General features: G+C 44.1%; 1 protein-coding gene across 3 annotated transcripts in view; it reads right to left on the reverse strand.

Moving 5' to 3' along the window:
* Positions 1–18,512, reverse strand: part of thada (THADA armadillo repeat containing) — a 124,731-nt gene that overhangs the window by 102,987 nt on the left and 3,232 nt on the right. For all 3 annotated transcript variants that reach the window (XM_082556234.1, XM_082556235.1, XM_082556236.1), the window contains exons 9-21: positions 17,806–17,900; positions 15,394–15,617; positions 14,550–15,265; positions 14,217–14,371; positions 13,987–14,142; positions 13,746–13,853; positions 13,539–13,662; positions 12,147–12,292; positions 11,793–12,021; positions 11,576–11,711; positions 11,338–11,474; positions 11,031–11,162; positions 10,572–10,732 (exon numbers count right to left, since the gene is read on the reverse strand). In XM_082556234.1, coding sequence (XP_082412360.1) covers positions 10,572–10,732; positions 11,031–11,162; positions 11,338–11,474; positions 11,576–11,711; positions 11,793–12,021; positions 12,147–12,292; positions 13,539–13,662; positions 13,746–13,853; positions 13,987–14,142; positions 14,217–14,371; positions 14,550–15,265; positions 15,394–15,617; positions 17,806–17,900 — 2,519 coding nt within the window. The remainder of the gene's footprint in view (positions 1–10,571; positions 10,733–11,030; positions 11,163–11,337; positions 11,475–11,575; positions 11,712–11,792; positions 12,022–12,146; positions 12,293–13,538; positions 13,663–13,745; positions 13,854–13,986; positions 14,143–14,216; positions 14,372–14,549; positions 15,266–15,393; positions 15,618–17,805; positions 17,901–18,512) is intronic.

An 18,512-nucleotide genomic window follows, 5' to 3' on the forward strand; every position in this document is an offset into this window, starting at 1 on the left:
GACCAGCTACTTCGGTGGTCTGTGTCAAACACACACACACACCTCTTATTGCAAACTTTCAGGTGTTGTAGATTGAATTTTGAATGGATAAGGATGACATTCAAGTCTACACTCAATTTTTTTAACATTAAAAAAAAAAAAAAAACTGGACTCTTTCATTTACACAAGCATTCAAACCCTTAGATGTTGCTGTTGTCCTGTTTGCTTTCATAACGTGACTGGGGGCCACATGTGACAAGCTCAATTGATTACACATAGTTTAGAAAAGGGCGAATTGTGCGTATACAAACTCACCAGTTCACACTGCATATTAGGACACCTATGATAAAAAATAGCCATAAATCAGGGTAAATGTACCAAACTACCAGCGTTTCGGCTAAAGTTGCCTCCCTAACCAAAGCGGTGAATGGTGAATAGGCGATTTTTCAAAAATCAGCTGTAGTGGTTTTTGACTTGGCCTGTTTCTCCTTTTTTGGTCTGATGGTAAATAACATGTTCTTCTATTTCAGCTGTATAAGGCTGATTGGCAAACAGCTTCTAAATTACATTCACCTTTTGGTATTTTGAAATATATCTTAACACTCAAAATATTAAATAATTTGAGATCTGAGATGGGGGGGAAAAAAATGTGAACTTTACAATGTAAAGACTTTCTGAAGTGACTGTACAGAGCAGCAGGACAGCTTCCTAATTTCTTTACTTCTTGCAAACAAAAAACTGAAAAAAATGTTTGTCATCTTGAAAAACTCGAGAAAGTTGGAAAGGTCTCAACCTAAACGCTTAAACATAAAAATAAATTAGAAAGGAATTAAAAGAAATTACAGCATCACTGCCAGCTGCTCTTGTTGCCATGGTTTCACCCACAACAACAGTGCAGAGCTGCTAGCCAGGCCAACAAGGATGTCACACAGGATGCTGGTGAGGACCACAGGAGGTGTCGAGCTCACACACGTTTTTGGAAGGAGTTGTGTTTCGGTCACACAAACACTACACACATGCATGTCATCACTGCGGTAGGGCAGCAAGACTTTGTACGCAGAGACTTCAGCAGATCCAACTTCCCAAACCCTTTCACAATCATCCTACTGTCTGTCAATGTGAACAGATTCACTATCGATGTACACACACACACACACACACACACACACACTGTGAAACTGATGACAACTGAATGAAGATAAAAGAGCTCAAGTTCAGATTTTCCTTGTCTGCCTGCGTTTGTTAAATAACTGCTTAAATAAGCAGTTATTTTGTTAACTCTGTTTTCCTGGGTCTTTTCACGTGTGCTATGAATAAATCTTTTTTTCGGTACCGGTACTAGTTTTATTTTGTTGTATTTATCCGCGACACCTTAAAAGGCCGGTCTGTGAAAATATTGTCGGGCACAAACCGGTCCGTGGCGCAAAAAAGGTTGGGGACCGCTGATCTACACGCTTCTCACATCGCCTAGATTTAAAATCAATGTCACAACAATAAAAAGAAAAACATTGCAGAATCTCACAGAGTTGCGAAAGCATCATGAAGCATATGAATCAGAAAAAAAGTACAAATAGAACCAAAGTGTGAAATCCACAAGCTGCTTCAGAACACACAGTATGTGCCACAGATTGTACGTAATTGTTAGCCAACACTGCTCAAGATGCTGCAGGTTACCCTGCAGTCCAAAACAAAGAAAAACCACCCATTCAGCACATAAAAGCCTCTGATCCTTCCTGCTTTCTCTCTCAGTGTAAATACACTGTCAACAAGCAAACACACACTCATTACCCCCTACAAAGACAAACACAGCCTATGTCTGGTACCGTTGTTATTATGGACGCTCACATGCTGAAACACTCAGACAACTATTCCTGTGTGTTTGTTTGTGTGTGTGTGTGTGTGTGTGTGTGTGTGTGTGTGTGTGTGTGTGTGTGTGTGTGTGTGTGTGTGTGTGTGTGTGTGTGTGTTGTTGTTTGCAGTGCTCTGTCTTTTCCTGCTGGTGGTGGAAGTGATTTGGAAAGAATGCAGTGGAAAGGGAGAGGCGTCGTGGCCGTTAAACCAGCGGGATTGGGCCTCAAATGAAAGCGCGGTGCTAACGAGGGCGGATGCTAATTCAAGGGCCTCCTGCTGTGGGGGTCTCTCTCTCTCTCTCACACACACACACACACACACACACACACACACACACACACACACACACACACACACAGCATTCCTTTCTACAGAATTCACAATATACACACATAAACTGTATAACCGTACACGGTTTTCCTTTCTTTCTTTTTTTAGCAAAGAACTCATACTGGGATAGCAGAGTGTAAACGGTTCCCTTTCAGTCGATTCACTCGGTACAACACACAAGTATGGGATATAACGCCCTCGCGTGTCCTGGCTGAAGAAACCTTTATTCACGCCTTTAAAGCAGATGACATGTGATGACATGGACGGCCCCGCCTGCCCATATAGCCACTGTCATCACAGTCATCCCTCAGTTCTTACGCTCTTCACTTCGCTGAGAACACCTCTGTTGAGTTGGGCTAGCTAGCTGCTGCTAGTTAGCTCCGTTGTCTGCTGACTTGAACTTAGCTTAACTGCCACTGTTTGTGCATTGCCATGGTTACCGGTCCGTTGGCATGCGTTGCCATGGTTACCGGTCTGTTGGCATGCATTTACATGCGTTGCCATGGTTATGACCCGTTGCCGTGGTTACCGGCCCGTTGCCATGCGTTTAAATGCGTTGCCATGGTTACGGCCCATTGCCCTGGTTACCGGCCCGTTGCCATGCGTTGCCCTGGTTACCAGCCCGTTGCCATGGTTACCAGCCCGTTGCCATGGTTACCGGCCCGTTGCCATGCGTTTACATGCGTTGCCATGGTTACCGACCCTCTCTCCTGATGGCCACATGCTGCCTGATGCTGCCTATTTTCCGAAGATCATGCCTGCATCTTATAGCTCAATGGAGTTTGAGTGTCTGAGCTTTTGCTCCCCTCCTTTTACATCTGAGGAGCAGAGGATGCAGCATTCTCTTTGTCCAGTGCATGTGCTACACACCTACATTGAGCGCACTCAGACTGTGTGTTTATGTGACCAGCTGTTTGTCTGCTTCGTTAATCCAAATAGAGGTAGAGCTCTGTCCAAACAGAGGCTGTCCCACTGGATTATAGAAGCTATCTCACTGGTGAGAGCTCATTCCACCAGGGGGATGGCAACCTCATGGGCTCTTTTTAAAGGGGTGCCTGTAGCTGATATTTGTATGGCAACTAGTTGGGCATCACCACACACTTTTGTGCGGTTTTATTGGTTGGACGTTACAGCCCCTTCGGTGGCTCATGCTGTCATTTCTGCTGGGTCTACCACTCACTAAGGATGTGGTGGTCCGATTCCGGTTCGGTGGCTCCTCTGTGGGGCGTGTATATATGTCCCATACTTATGTGTTGTACCGAGTGAATTGACTGAAAGGGAACGAATAGTTATGTCTATAACTTCTGTTCCCTGAAGGATAGGAACGAGTTACAACACAAGGTGGCCCCACTGAGCAGTTTGGCTCGGTGAAGAGCGGCTATCGAACTGAGGGATGACAGCGGCTATATGTGCAGGTGGGGCCGTGCACGTGTCATCGCACATCATCTGCCTTAAAGGCGTGAATAAAGGTTTCTTCAGCCAGGACACACGAGGGCGTGATATCCCATACTTATGTGTTGTACCGCGTTCCTCTCCTTCAGGGAACAGAAGTTATAGACATAACTATTCGCTTTCTAGATCCCGCATGAGACCCCAGTGGAGTCCACATTCAGGTCAGGCGTTTGTCTTTGTAGATTGTATGAAATCAGTAATAACAGAGAGGGCTTCCCTATCCTTGGCAGCACGCTATAGTAACAAAGCTTAGCTGTTACAGCTTGGTTAGGGTCGTTAGTCATCCTATACTTATATATATCTATATCTGTATGTATGTATGTATGTATGTATGTATGTATGTATTAGGGGTGCAACGATACACAAAATTCACGGTTCGGTTCGGTTCGATACTTTGGTGTCACGGTTCGATATTTTTTCGATACAAAAAAATGTTCATGCCTTTTTAATTTGTCATTTATTAAAATTATAAATATATATTTTAACTCAAAAGTACAGTTTTTAAATTTAACCCTAACCCTTGTGCGCGTTTTTTATTTTGACAGCGAATGCGCACCTGCGGACCACTTATGTGCAGCCCTGGTTATTTAGCTTGTCATATTGCAGCCACAGAAATTCTTTTGTCCATGAAACCATAAAGCTGCACTTTCTTTTTGCCTTATAGTCTGATTTGTCATAACTTCTCCGTTTTGTGGTAAGCTTTTCTTTGGCTGTCACTTCTTCACCCTGACCTGTCTTATTTGGCTCAGCAGAACTAAAATATATATCCTGCTACTTTTACACACGGACTCACATAAGCTCAGCGATTCTCTGCGCGATCAACCTCTCACATGTTTAAGCTGCGGGAGATTTCACTTGTCATGTTTGCATAGTAAGCTAACGATTAATAAGACGATGTCAGAGGAATTGGTGCACAAATTATCATCACTCACAGATCAGTGCTGTCATTGCAAAGTGAAAGCAAAAAAACAAGCGCAAATTCAAATGCGATTTCAATATGTCACATATTGACAGTGGCTCACCGATGCCAATGACATAATTACCCAGCTACATTTCTGAAAGAATGCAAAAGCATTGACATATATTTTTCCTACAATAGCCCGACGGGCAGGGCAGAGAGATTTTTGTAGCCCGACTGGAAAGATCGCTAGCTCCGGGACGTCGGGCTAGCGATTTTGCAAGCCCTGTATCTGATTGAGGAATCACTCATCTTTGGAAAAGAGAGTTTATTACAGAGAAATGGCTCTTTCCAAAATAAAAGCTATACTATCCGCTTCTTCTGGGCTATATTCTCAGCAGCATAAGGAGAATCATGTGCTAACAGCTGTCTAAATGACTCGGCTAAAGTTAGTAGCATGCTTGTTGTTTTTGTCTTTGCACTAGGATGATGTCGGCGTAAATGTGCAGTCATATTCGTTGTGTTCCCACTAGTGCTTTCAGGTTAATCTCGTTGAAATGACCTTAACGCCACAACACGGCAAATCTCCGTTAACGAGCTACCGCGGATAGCCCCGTGCATGGGGCTAGACGGCCAACACGTTAACGAGCTAACTGCGCTAACACACTAGTTCACACTAGAGCTGGGCGATATATCGAGTTTTTAAAAAATATCGATATATTTTTATACGAGATATAAGATGTGACAATATCCTTTATATCGATATAGTCTATGTTACGTTATAATTATACTTGTGGAGCCGCAGGTTTGCCTCTCTTTCGTCCACTTTCGTCTTTACGCAACGTTACTCGGCCTCGCCTCTCCTTCACTGAACACAACTCCCCCTCCTCCCCCATCGCTTCACCTGCAGGAAGCGACAAGATGGACACGGCAAATCTCCGTTAACGAGTTACTGCGCATCGCCGTGCGTGGGGCTGGACGGCGTCAACGTGTTAGCTAGCTAACCACGCTAACGAGCTAACCACGCTAACGCCATGCAGCCCAGAGGGGCTGCACGGACTAAAATCCTTTCATTTTCTCAAAAGTTGACAGCGCGCCTTATGTATGAATTCTGGTTGTGCTTGATGGCCGCGAACCGATTTTATGTGGAACACGGCGCTCAGCAATCTGTCAAAAAATGTTTTAGTACGACTTTGGTAAGCTACGGAGCTGCACCGCTTGATGGATTGTCGGAGCATTATGGCTGAGCCTCGCGGAGTGATACGTACTGTGCTTCAACGTAATATTACCCTACTGTGTATAAGGACCATAAATGGCACCTGTTAAGAGACGTGGTTGCGAAGCGGATTTCAAACTCCAGGCTGTCAGTCACGCAGTACAAGTTGGGAACAGAGCAGCTTTGAAATCTGTCTTTGTTATTGTGCTCAGCGTCTTTTAGTTTACATTTTGACTGCACAATTGTGAGCTTTTTGTTATGCACAAAAACAACATTGTTTTCTTTTATTTATGGAGCATTATTATTTAATAAATGCTCATAATTTATTTTTGAGTAAATTTTATGTACATCTGCTCTATGTTAATAAAAGTGCCTGTGTGACATCTGGGACACAGCTTTGACTAAGAACTCTCTTTTTGTTCTTACTTTATGGCTTTAAAAAAATATATCGAGATATATATCTTATATCGCCATCCAGCTAAAAAATATCGAGATATGAATTTTGGGTCATATCGCCCAGCCCTAGTTCACACCAATGTAATTAAGCATTGCATGGCACATCCAACATACTGTTTTACTTTAGTCCATGACTCGCTTACCTTCAGGGTCATACGTCACATGAAAACCAAAATAATTCCAAACGCCAGATCTGAATGAGGGTGGGGGAGGTCCATCTTGCAAGGAGAGCTTAACTTCTGTCTTGCTAGCTTGCCCTGCGCTCTTCCTTCTGACTATGCTGTCTGTGTTGAGCGCTCAGTGGATCTGCGCTTGACAGTGCAGCCTAGGCGGAGTAGTCGAACGCAGATTCACTGAGCGCTCAACACAGACAGCATCGTCAGAAGGAAAGTTGATAAAATAAATTACAAATGTTGTATTGTTCGATACATATGCGTACCGAACCGAAAGCACTGTATCGAACGGTTCAATATCGATACGAATATCGTTGCACTAGTAGTATATATATATATATATATATATATATATATATATATATATATATATATATATATATATATATATATATATATATATATATATATATATATATATATATATATATATATATACACAGCTGGACTTGGGGTGAAACCCTCCATGCATGGTCAGGAGCTTTCTTGTCTTTATGTCAGTGGCTTCTATCTCCTCCTTTGGCCAGCTTATTACCCCAGCAGGGTACCTGATCACGGGCAGGGCGTACGTGTTGATGGCCCGGATCTTGTTCTTACCATTCAGCTGACTCCTCAGGACTTGCCTGACCCTCTGCAGGTACTTGGTGGTTGCAGCCTTTCTAGCGGCCTCTTCATGGTTCCCATTTGCCTGCGGGATCCCCAGGTACTTGTAACTGTCCTCTATGTCTGCAATGTTGCCTTCTGGTAGTTCAATCCCCTCAGTTCTGACTACCTTCCCTCTCTTTGTTACCATCCGACTACACTTCTCCAGTCCGAACGACATTCCAATGTCATTGCTGTATAGCCTGGTAGTGTGGATCAGTGAATCGATGTCTCGTTCACTCTTGGCATACAGCTTGATGTCATCCATGTACAGGAGGTGGCTGACAACTGCTCCGTTCCGTAGTCGGTATCCGTAGCCAGTCTTGTTAATGATCTCACTGAGGGGGTTCAGGCCTATGCAGAACAGCAGTGGGGACAGAGCATCTCCTTGGTAGATCCCGCACTTGATGGTAACTTGTGCTATGGGCTTGGAGTTGGCCTCTAGTGTTGTACGCCACATCCCCATTGAGTTCCTGATGAAGGCTCTTAGGGTCCCATTGATCTTGTACAATTCTAGGCATTCCAGTATCCAGCTGTGGGGCATTGAGTCATAGGCCTTCTTGTAATCAATCCAGGCAGTGCACAGGTTGGTCAGTCTGGTCTTGCAGTCTCGGCTGATTGTTCTGTCTACCAGTAGCTGGTGTTTTGCACCTCTGGTATTCTTGCCAATTCCTTTCTGTGTCCCGCTCATGTATTGACCCATGTGCCTGTTCATCTTAGCCGATATGATGCCTGACAGGAGCTTCCATGTAGTACTGAGGCAGGTTATTGGTCGGTAGTTGGAGGGGACCGGTCCCTTCTTGGGGTCCTTGGGGATCAGGACCGTCCGGCCTTCAGTTAGCCATTCCGGGTGTCTTTCGTTAACTAGCAGCTGGTTCATTTGTGCTGCCAGACGCTCGTGGAGTGCAGTCAGCTTCTTCAGCCAGTAGGCGTGAACCATGTCGGGCCCTGGTGCTGTCCAACTCTTCATACTGGAGACCCTTTCTTGGATATCTGCCACTGTGATGGTTACTGGACCCTGTTCAGGGAGGTCGCTGTGGTCTGCCCTCAGATCCTCTAGCCACTGAGCATTGCCGTTATGGGTTGCATCCTTCTCCCATATGCTCTTCCAGTATTGCTCCGTCTCCAGCCTTGGTGGTGCTGTTCTCTTATTGTTCCCTTGCCACTGAGAGTACACCTTTGCTGGTTCTGTGGAGAACAGCTGGTTTATTCTCCTGCCTTCTATCTCTCTGGTGTACCTCCTCAAGCGGCTGGCCAAGGCTGTGAGTCTTTGCTTGGCAGTTTCCAAGGCCTCAGGTATGGACAACTTGCTGTATTTCTTAGGCACCTTATTTGTCGCACCTTTCTGCAACTCCGTTAGTTGGCTAACCTCCCTCCGTGCTACTTTGATCTTGCCCTCTAGCCTCCTTCTCCATGGAGGGTACTGCCCCTTGTGGCTGTTCAACTTGTAGCCAAGCATCTCACTGATCACTGCTGCCGTATTGTAGATCAGCTTGTTAGTGTCGGTAATCGTGGTTGTAGGTATTGCCCGTAGTGCTGCATTAACATCATCTAGCAGACCTTCTGAGGGTACTTCACGTAATCTTGGTAACCGGCTACGGGGGATCCAGGTTTCAAGCTTGGCCATGATCCTATTTTTCAGGTCAGTTCCTCTCGCACTCAACGATCCTTCTCCTATCGCACTTGGGGCTATGTACCCAATCTCGGGTGGGGGTGATGATATCTCCCCCCTGACCTGGCGTCCTGACTCCTCCTTGCCGTAGCATTTGTATTTTATATATATATATATATATATATATATATATATATATATATATATATATATATATATGTACACAAATACAAGGAATGGGGACAAGGCAGAGCTGAGACGTGACAGCAGTGTTTGAGGACAATGTGACACACATCCACAGGCCCTGACATAAATTAATACACTGGAGGGAGCAGAGCTTATGCTATTTTAAATGTCATTTCTTATACAGGTTAACTACAACAGATAGATTAAGAGGTTTATGCAATTCATACTGACATGTAGGGATGCACTGAGTAATATCAGTGCTCGTCTTTCACTACATTCACAGTCTGGATAATTCTGAAAGATCATTGTGACAATAAAAACAGAACGTTTTGGCAAGATAACTGCCTTGTTTGCATGTAGGTGCTACCCAGCGTTGCAGACCACATCTACATGCTGTAGTCATGCAGCAGTTTTTTCCCCCTTTCACTTTGGGCCGTTTAACATTTATTCAATTATTCATAAAATCAGCCCCTGACTGTCACCAATAAGTTCTTGTTCTTTGGAACATCCCTACTGATTTGAGTCAGCATCTATGCCTAAAATCCAACATCAAACATGAAACAAAATAATTATAAAACATATGACCTACAATGTTAATTTTTAAGGTAAAAGCTGTGCTTAAAATCTATGTGTGAATGTATGAAATATTTTAGTTTTTCACTGGCAAGAAATAATATGAAAAGACTGAAGCTCACATGGTTTGTCTTGTTTTCCCAGACATGACTTAATCCTCGTCTTTTTTAGCCGAATTTTTCTTCTTGTCCAGGACTACAATTAATCCATGTCTGGGAAACTGGGTGATAGTGTTTGTCTGACTCTTAATACTTTCCCACTTCCACAGCTTGTTTCTGTTATTGCACCCAGGTGCATTGGTTCTAATTGGTAACGATGCAACAGTCTGACTCAATGTTTCACGTAGTTTGGAACAACAATGGAGCATTATGTTAATACGGACGAGTGGGATATGTGGGGCTTTGAATACAAACAGGTCACTGTGGTACTCAGACTCTGGTTTTTTTTAAAGGGACAGTCTGATTATTAGAAAAGTATACCAGACTATTACCAGCTTATCTTTTACACACGCTCAGAATAACTCCTGAGCGTTAGTTCGCCTGCTGGTACAAACATATTGCTCGATGTAGAAGCTAGCTATCTAACCTTAGCTTATTTGCTCACCTGTGCTAATTGTGCTGGCAAAATACTATCTGAACCACAGCATGTTTGCTTGGTTGTCCTCATTTCAAGTCTGTTTTTGAATACATGGTCTGAGTTCAAATCAGTGACTAACTCATTCTAAGTTACTGTTAGCTAGTGTTCCTCATTTCCACCGATAGGAACAGACAGACTGATATTAAGGGAACTCGCTCAGGAAACATGACATGCTTTTAATTTATGCAAAAAAATTCTACCTGCATCACACAGAAATCACTCCACAGGTTGCAACTGAGAGTCAGGAAGGTCTATTATTACTAACAATGTCTGAATGATTTGTAATATAACTTAAAAACATCTAACATTTGAAAACTGTCACATTTAACTAGCTTAATAATTAATTATAGCTTTGAATGAACAATTACTTGATGTTTTACATCACTGACCCTGGCCCATAACCTGCTAATCAAACTTCTATAAAAAAAGTTCACAGTCAGAACAATTTTATTTTCATATTTTCAACAACAGTAATATACCTAACGTGCTGAACTACCCTCTGTTGTGTATGAGATAAATGCAGTAGTAGGATGCGAGGGGTGTATGCATTGGTGTCTGGGGTCTCACCTGTTGCTCTGTGATGAGCCCGGTGTGCGTGCACACGTTGTCATTGGTGTAGTGCAGAGGCAGGCTCTGACACAGCTGTCCGAGCAGCATGGCCACTTCCTTCATTGTCCGCCAGCAGCACACCAGCACCATCTGAGCCGTCACCCTATAGCCCTCACCACCTACAGCCAGCACATGCATGCAAGGTTTGGTTGTCTTATTAAGTAATGTGGCAAACTAAACCTCTGTATGCAGTCGAAACAGGAAGTCTCATACTGTGCTCAAATTCAATATTTCTGTTTGATTGTGTTACACATTAACACTATTCAGTTTCCATTATGACTGTGAAGTTGCACTTGTTGCACTTGCAGGGTCCAGACTGTGCATCGTGTAAAGTTACCACATGAAACACTTCCCTCACCAGGAGATCACAGGTACTGCACTTAAAGAGCCAAGATACCAGGGAAATGTTTACATTACCTGTGTCAAGTGATGGGGTCTGTGTGTGATCGTCCCCCTGCTGTGTCTCCAGCTCTCTTGCGCTGGTGAAGAAGTCGTTGGTGTCCCTGGGCTGAATCTCCTGCAGGATCTTCTGCAGCCCTGCTGAGGTCTCTGTCCAAAACACAAACAAGGCAAGCTGGAGTTTTTTCATCTGATTTCAGTGTCATTTTTGTGTTATGCATGTAACAGTTTCTCTATTTGTGTTCCAGGGTTCTTGTAATTTCAGCAACTGTTTTCCTGATGAATTCTACAGTGTAGACTTGTAGTTATACTGCACATAGAAGACCTGAGTCATTATCCATGGGGATGAGTCCTTCTGGAGAGGAGCTCTGGACTACAGGGGAGACCACGTCAGACATCCTGTAGCACACAGCAACCAGCTCTGACACCAGGAATCTCCACTGCTCAGTCTGACTCAAACTCCTAAACACACACACGCACGCACATATATACACATGTAATAATCCCATGATAAGAGATCGTGGCTAATTTGAATATTGTGTAGATGCAATTCTTGTTCTTACTCTGTGTTTAGATGCTGCAGGACAGCAGTGATGCAGTGAGCTCTGCCATAGAGAGGAAAGGAAGCAGCTGCCTGCAACAGAGATGCCTCTGCCCTCGACACCTCAGACTGCAGGCAGCGCAGCAAGAACTGAACCACTGAGGACAGAAAGCAGCACAGTTCAACATACGCTATATGCACATGAAATTCTGAGGCTGGTCTGCAAACGTGGATCTCACCTGCCAGAGTGTTGAGCTCCAAAATGAGCATATCAGAAGCCTGGGCTGGTATGGAAAGAGGCTGGTAATCGAGGCCTTGCTGCTGGGCGCAGTGCAGCAAAGACTGGCTCAGGTGTTGCTGGGGGAGCAGCAGGTTGAGGAGGTGGGCAGCTGTAACGCTGTCAAAAGGTTTGGTGCTTGTACTAAGGTCCAAAGCAGCCTGAAGAATGGAGCGCATCCTCTCGGGCACCTGGAAACAAAGAGACCAGAGATCAATGTCTGCACTAAACAAAAACAAGAATTACAAAAATCTAAGAAAAAAAAGTTTTTTGTTTTTGAAGTAACAGAAACTTTTATTTAGACGCGTGTCAGAACCTCAAGTCCAACAGCTGATGGTGGGAGCTGCTGTATTAACGACGAGGCGAGCTGTTTGACTTCCAGGAAATTGCTGGCGACACAGAAGAGGACGTTCTGAGCATATGTAGAGGTCACAACTTCACCGAGGGCGAAAACATCAGGCTCTGAGAAAACACAGGAGGGGACAGTCTGTGACAACAGGCAGAGTATGCAGCTGACGCAGCTGGAGCACCAGGCTGGCATCAAAATAAAGAGGCTGGCCAGCACCAGACAAGCTGCTGGTTCAGGCACATACATACATGCATTGTGCCAAGAATCACTGTTACTGCGTCCTTGAACACAGCTCTGGACTCCAAACTGTTGCAGCATATCAGAGCCCAACACCACCATCTTTCTGTTTTACCACCTGAAACAGTTTATTAAAAGTTGAGTCTCAGATGGCAGTTTAGCCATAAGGAACTTTAAGGGCCTCATTCTGGTTTTCATTCATTTCTCTCATTTACACTGTTAGAATGATGAACGCTCATGTTAAACATAGCCCAGGTTTTAATGCTGCATTTCGATGTCGCATTAACTCAGCCAGTTAATGCGAGACAAATCCAGCTGCTCATTAAAGCTTTCTGCTTTGATCAGAAAAGAAAACATTGGTCCATACACCTGAAAGCCCAGAAAACTCATTGTGAATTCTGTCTCGACTCTTCGGATGTATCCGTGTATGTCCGCGGTGCCGATGCTGCGCTGAGCGGACAGCTCCTGAAGCTTTTGAAGTGTCGAAATTTGGAAATTTCAACATCGCTTGAAAAAAACCTGCCAGCTAACAACATCTCTCTCACCAGCAGGCTAAGTGATTTTTAGCCAATTACAAGTTGAATCTGGTAGTTTGGGTTGTTAGATAAGATACCGTCATTAAGAAGCAGCACAACTAATGTGTCTATGCGAGCTAATTTGCGATGTGCACCGCTGGCCCGGCCATTTATTTTTTAATGCACCTTTCAGATTAATTCACTGTGTGTCGTGCCATCAGTTAACCCTTCGGGTGCCAGCTGTGGCACGAGTGCCCAGGGTTGCCAACCCCCGTCCTATACGGTCCTCTCAGCTCTAAGCACAGCACTAACTTTCTTTGTGTTTCTGTCTACAAAGGCGGCTCAGTTAGAGGGAGAGGAGTTAAAACAGCTGGTTTCAGATGAACAGAGAAGCTGTACCAAGGCCCAGTTAGAATAATATGGATTATTTTGAACTCTGAATCATGCAAAGCTACACTATTTGGGATCTTGAAATAAGGCCTCAAATCCTGATTAACATGCATGTAATCCTTGGAGTCTAATACAGCATATTTACACATCAGTGAAGTTTTAGTTCAGTGTAGTGAGCAATTTAGTCAAAACGGTGACTAGCGAGCAGCTGATGTACCAGTGCTGAAGCTAAAGAGCTGACCCAGCAGACCCAGCAGATGCAGAGACGTGAGGCATTTAGAAAAAGAGGCTCCAGGGAGCAAAACTTCCAGCAGCCTTTCACACAGCCAGCACAGGAACGCCTGCAACAAGACAAATAAATTCATCAGACAAAAATATCAACACTATTGGAAAAAAAAACAAAACAACTGAGTGTGTGGTTTACCTTGTACTGACGTAGAGTGTGTTGGTCTGTGTCTCCCTCGTCCTGGTCTCTCTTCTGGCTCAGTCTCTTCTGCAGCAGCTGAGTGCTGTCCTTCACCCTGCAGAGCAGCTGTGTAGCAGAACATTCAAAGTTTCATTAAGTGCCGATTTCAATGTTTTCCTCCACGTAAATCCACAGCCTGCTCTGCTCAGCAAAAGCATTTCCAAACATTAAAGACAGCCTCGGGTGTAAGGCTGCTAACCTTCTTTAGCAGGCTGACTGTTTGCTGTCTGATGCCTGGTGACTGGCTGTTGAGGTTGGGCAGGAGGAAGTGGCGGATCAGGTCCATTTCCTGTGAGGTCAGAACCTCTGTGCTGCGGTGGCTCTCACACACCAAGCCCAAAGCATCCATCCTCACCTGAACAGTGAGAGATGAATGCATAAGAACACTTGCAACACTTGCATCTGCTTTGAGGACACAGACAGACTTACCTGATCATGTTTGTGTATCAGAGCTTGTTGGAGCAGGGACAGCGGCACTAGTCCTCCCCACAGACCACCCTCTGTGGACGGTATGACTCCCTGGGCCCTGGCTGCCCGTAGGCACGTCATCAGAGCGCCTAGAGCTCCTCTGCTGCCAGCAGAACCTAATAAGAACAGCAAAATAGCAGAATAATATTATGGCTTATTATTTGGGACTGCAATAGAATATACTCTTTGACTGCATTCATAACAGTTTGTCAAGCTGAGAGACATTAATATGCATTTGAGAAATAAGGGTTGAGTGAAAACAGCTGCAGATGTAAAGGACATGCAAGTCTTTACCTGTGGGTGCCATGTCCTGCAGGGCCTGCACCATGTGTGCCAGACTGGAGGGGCTACAGCGTAGCAGCTTGGGGAGGAAGTAGTCCAGGATGTACGTTGTTTGGTCCAGCCTGGATTGGCACAACACATGCAGCAGAGGAGTTACCCACGTCTGGTGCCAGCACTCCATCCAAGCCTCCGCCTCTCCCGCTGCTGCACCAGCCTCTCTCGTCAGCTGTGCCTTGTGGCTGACAAACAGCCTTTCCAGTAGGTCGCTGGCATACGGAGCTAAGGTCTGGTCACCCATCAAACCCAGGAGACATGAAGGCAATTGGGGCTGGATGTTAAGCAGATACCCTGCCCCATAGAGCTCCACCAGGCAGCCTAAGGAGCCAAACTTACCCCTCATATGCCACTCAAGCCCTAGTAGATTATGAGTCAGGTCGGTGATGTACGGATCCTCGATGGGGTCAGAGACGGACGGGCTGGTGTGCTGATGGATGAGGAGGTGGTTGCGGAACAAGGACCGGGTTTGGTGGCGGACACCATCCAGCGGATGCTCCCAGTGGGAGTAGATGTGCTCCAGCAGGTGTCGCTGTAGGTCAGAGCCTCCACTCAGGGATTGCTGGAGGCTGGGAGGACACAACTGTGTCTGCCCCTTCAGGCAATCCAGGGCAGCCCCACTCCACAGAGTCAGGACCCGAGCCACCACCATGGCTGTACTCGACTCCTTTATACTATTGAAAGGAAAAAAAACAAAAGCAAAACTTAAAATAAAAGTTGTAAACTGCATCCCAGCACATTCCATTTCATCAGAATCTGGAAAAATATTGAGAATAGAAATTGGGTATCAGAGCAGAGCTACCTAACATCTAGATCCAGCAGTGTGTTTGGGACCAGCAGCAGCAGCTGTTCCCACTGTGGTCCTGGTAGGGCAGCCTTCCAGCTCAGCATAGCAAGGGCACCGTGACACAGATACAGAGAGACACCCGGTGGGCGTCCGCCGCTGCACAGACCCTCACACCTCTGCTTGAGCCACTGAGGAGCCGAATCCAAATCCTGCACAGAGCTACGCAGCAAACTGCACACCTACACACAGCATAAAAGATCCCCTTTATAGCCAGAATCTATGATTTCATTATTTAATGCAGTTCACAAACATAAATAAACATTTTATTTTACTATAATTGCAATCTAAGTAAGTAAAGTTTATTTATTAAGCGCTTTACATAGACAGGCAGTCACAAAGCGCTGTAAACAAAGATTAAAATAAACAGAATGTTAAGTAACAAAACAGACAATATACACAATATAAAAGGTTCAATGTAAATAAAATTATTTGAAGAAAAAAACAACCTAAAAAGCATTGATCAACAGAAAGCTTGTTTAAACAGTAAAGTTTTTAACTGCCTTCTAAAGGATTCCACAGAGTCAACCAAACGGAGCTGTGGTGGTAAACTGTTCCACAGCCTGAAAGGCTCTGTCCCCTCTCATCTTCAAACTCTGTGAGCGGAGACAGCGAGCAGCAGTGTCTTTTGTAAGAAGCTTGAATAAATAATCTGGGGCCTGGCCGTTTAGTGCTCTGTATGTTAAAATAAGAGTTTTAAAACGAATTCTAAAATCAATTGCAGGGCTCTAGACTAACTTTTTGACATGGGCGCACCGGTACGCCTAACTTTAAAAATTTAGGCGTACCGGCACAAAAGTTAGGCACACTCAAATTTTTCAACCGCATCGCTTAACACCGCAGTTTTACATGTGCACTTTCTTTTTGGGGGGGGGGGGGGGGGGGGTCCATACAGACAATATTAATTTCTAAATTATTAACAAACAAACTTGTGCTTAAAGTGCTTTGTCAATATTGTAGAAAATGTTAAAAACTTAATCATCATCTCGGCCTCCTCTGACGACCTGTTTGCTGCTGTCTGCTGCTGAAAGGCCGTGGGGAGAGGGGACACTTGGGCAGTGCATTTATCGCAGCATATAATGTGTTTCCTGGATACACTGTGCTTTTTCAGCATTCAAAGATTGATGGCACCGTGTCAGAGCACTGGCTATGAATTTCAGACAGATCAGGCCTTAACTTAACAAAAAAGTTATCAATAGTTCTTTTCATCTTTTCTTATTACCCACAGCTACAGTACATCCACTTCTGTCAGGCCTAGGCTGCTCACTAGGGCTGAGTATCATCACTGATTTCTATAATCCATTCGATTCAGGTTCTCAAAGTCCTGATTCGATTCAATTTAGCCTCAGACAGTCAGAAATATTATAATTCTGATCATGTATCAGTACTGATACATGTGAGACTTCATCAGAATTGTGAACATCACAGCAGATGCCTTTGTGTGAAAGTTACTGAGAATAAAACAGAAAAACATGAAGGAGATTTTCCTGGTCTGGCTTTTTATAGCAGATAACCATATAAATATTCTGCAATTTTGCATAATTTTAAGAAGTTTAAATTTCTTCAGTATTGAACAGCAGAAATTAGGCTTTCTTGTCCGAGGTCATTTAAGTGAAAAAAGAAAAAGACAGCGCTGTAAACAACGGTAGACTGGTGGGTAATAAGCGAATGAATTTTTTTTTTTTTTTTTCCACACAGGTGCGACCAAATATTTATTTTTAGTCGCACCACTGAAAAGTTTGATCGCATTTGCGACCAAATTGGTCGCACTCTAGAGCCCTGAATTGGGTAAAGAATATAAAATTGAAGTAATGGGAGCACGCTTGCTAGAACGAGATAGTAGTCTGACTAATGCATTTTGTATAGATTGGAGGTGAGAAAGGGATGATTTGTCCAAGCTGGTAAACAGGACATTACAAGAATCTAAACGCGATGACACAAATGCATGAACAATTTTTCCTTAAATGAAAGAAACAGGAACAAGACAAAGACTTTACTGCGAGTCAAGGCCCAGAGAAGAATCAAATATTACTGCAAGATATCAAATATTTGACTTAGCAGAAGGACAGTAAGAAGCAAGAACCTGACTGATTTTGGTACTTCCTTCTGTAAGCAATAATGTTATACATTATTGCTTACAGAAGGAAAAACAACAACAACACAGAAATAACTCATTAATTTCAATGAAAAAACCTTATAAATAATTTGACAGTATGAGACCCAGTATTGAGGGACTACAGCAGCTCAATATAATTTTTATCTGAAAAAAGGTACTACTTAAGTTTAGATTTGTATATGAAGAAACACTACAATTGTAATTTATTAGTGTTATATGGTATACATAGAGTGATAAAAGTCCCTTTCACTCACCACTGATGCAACATCGTCTCCAGAGCCCATAACAGACCTGATCAATAACACCACAGCCATGCCAGCTGTGCTCTGGACAGACTGGATGAACTCCTCTAAAGACAGGAAGAAGAACAGAGTAGAGACAAATCAATGAAAAAAAAATGTATTCCATGTTTATAAATCAATTAAGCTTTACCTGCATAGCTACAGTGTGTGTGTGTGCGTCCATAAACTACAGCAGTGATGATGCCTTCACTGGTGTTGTGATAACTTTGTTCAGTAGAACAGAGGCTGCTTGAGCTAAATGTTAGAATCCTATGATGGTTTTTTTGCACACGCGGCCCTGAATACACACAAACATCAACAGTGTCACTTTCTCTCATTGTTCTGAATTGCACTACGAACACCCTCTCTATGTTAGTCCTTGCTGTGACTGAAATCAAGAAAGAAAACGCACTATTAAAGGTTCGCTTCAGCCTGTTTGCATCACAACTGAACTTGTTTCACGGTGTTACATCCTGGGAGGCTGTGGGAATGTGTGGGCGTGGTGTTGTCTTCTCCCTCTCCTCCTCCTTCGTTCTGGCCCCTCCCTCTGCCCCTGCCTTCTCCTTTAGGTCACACCTGCTGCTCATCTGCTCTCGTTACAACCAATTACCCTCAGGGGTGATATAAGCTTGAGAAGAGCAGTGTGGAAGAGGAGGGAGAGGTTTCTGGTGGATTTCCTC

Source organism: Aulonocara stuartgranti, assembly GCF_965226115.1.
Source record: "Aulonocara stuartgranti genome assembly, chromosome: 13".
In the NCBI taxonomy this organism is placed as follows: Eukaryota; Metazoa; Chordata; class Actinopteri; order Cichliformes; family Cichlidae; genus Aulonocara; species Aulonocara stuartgranti.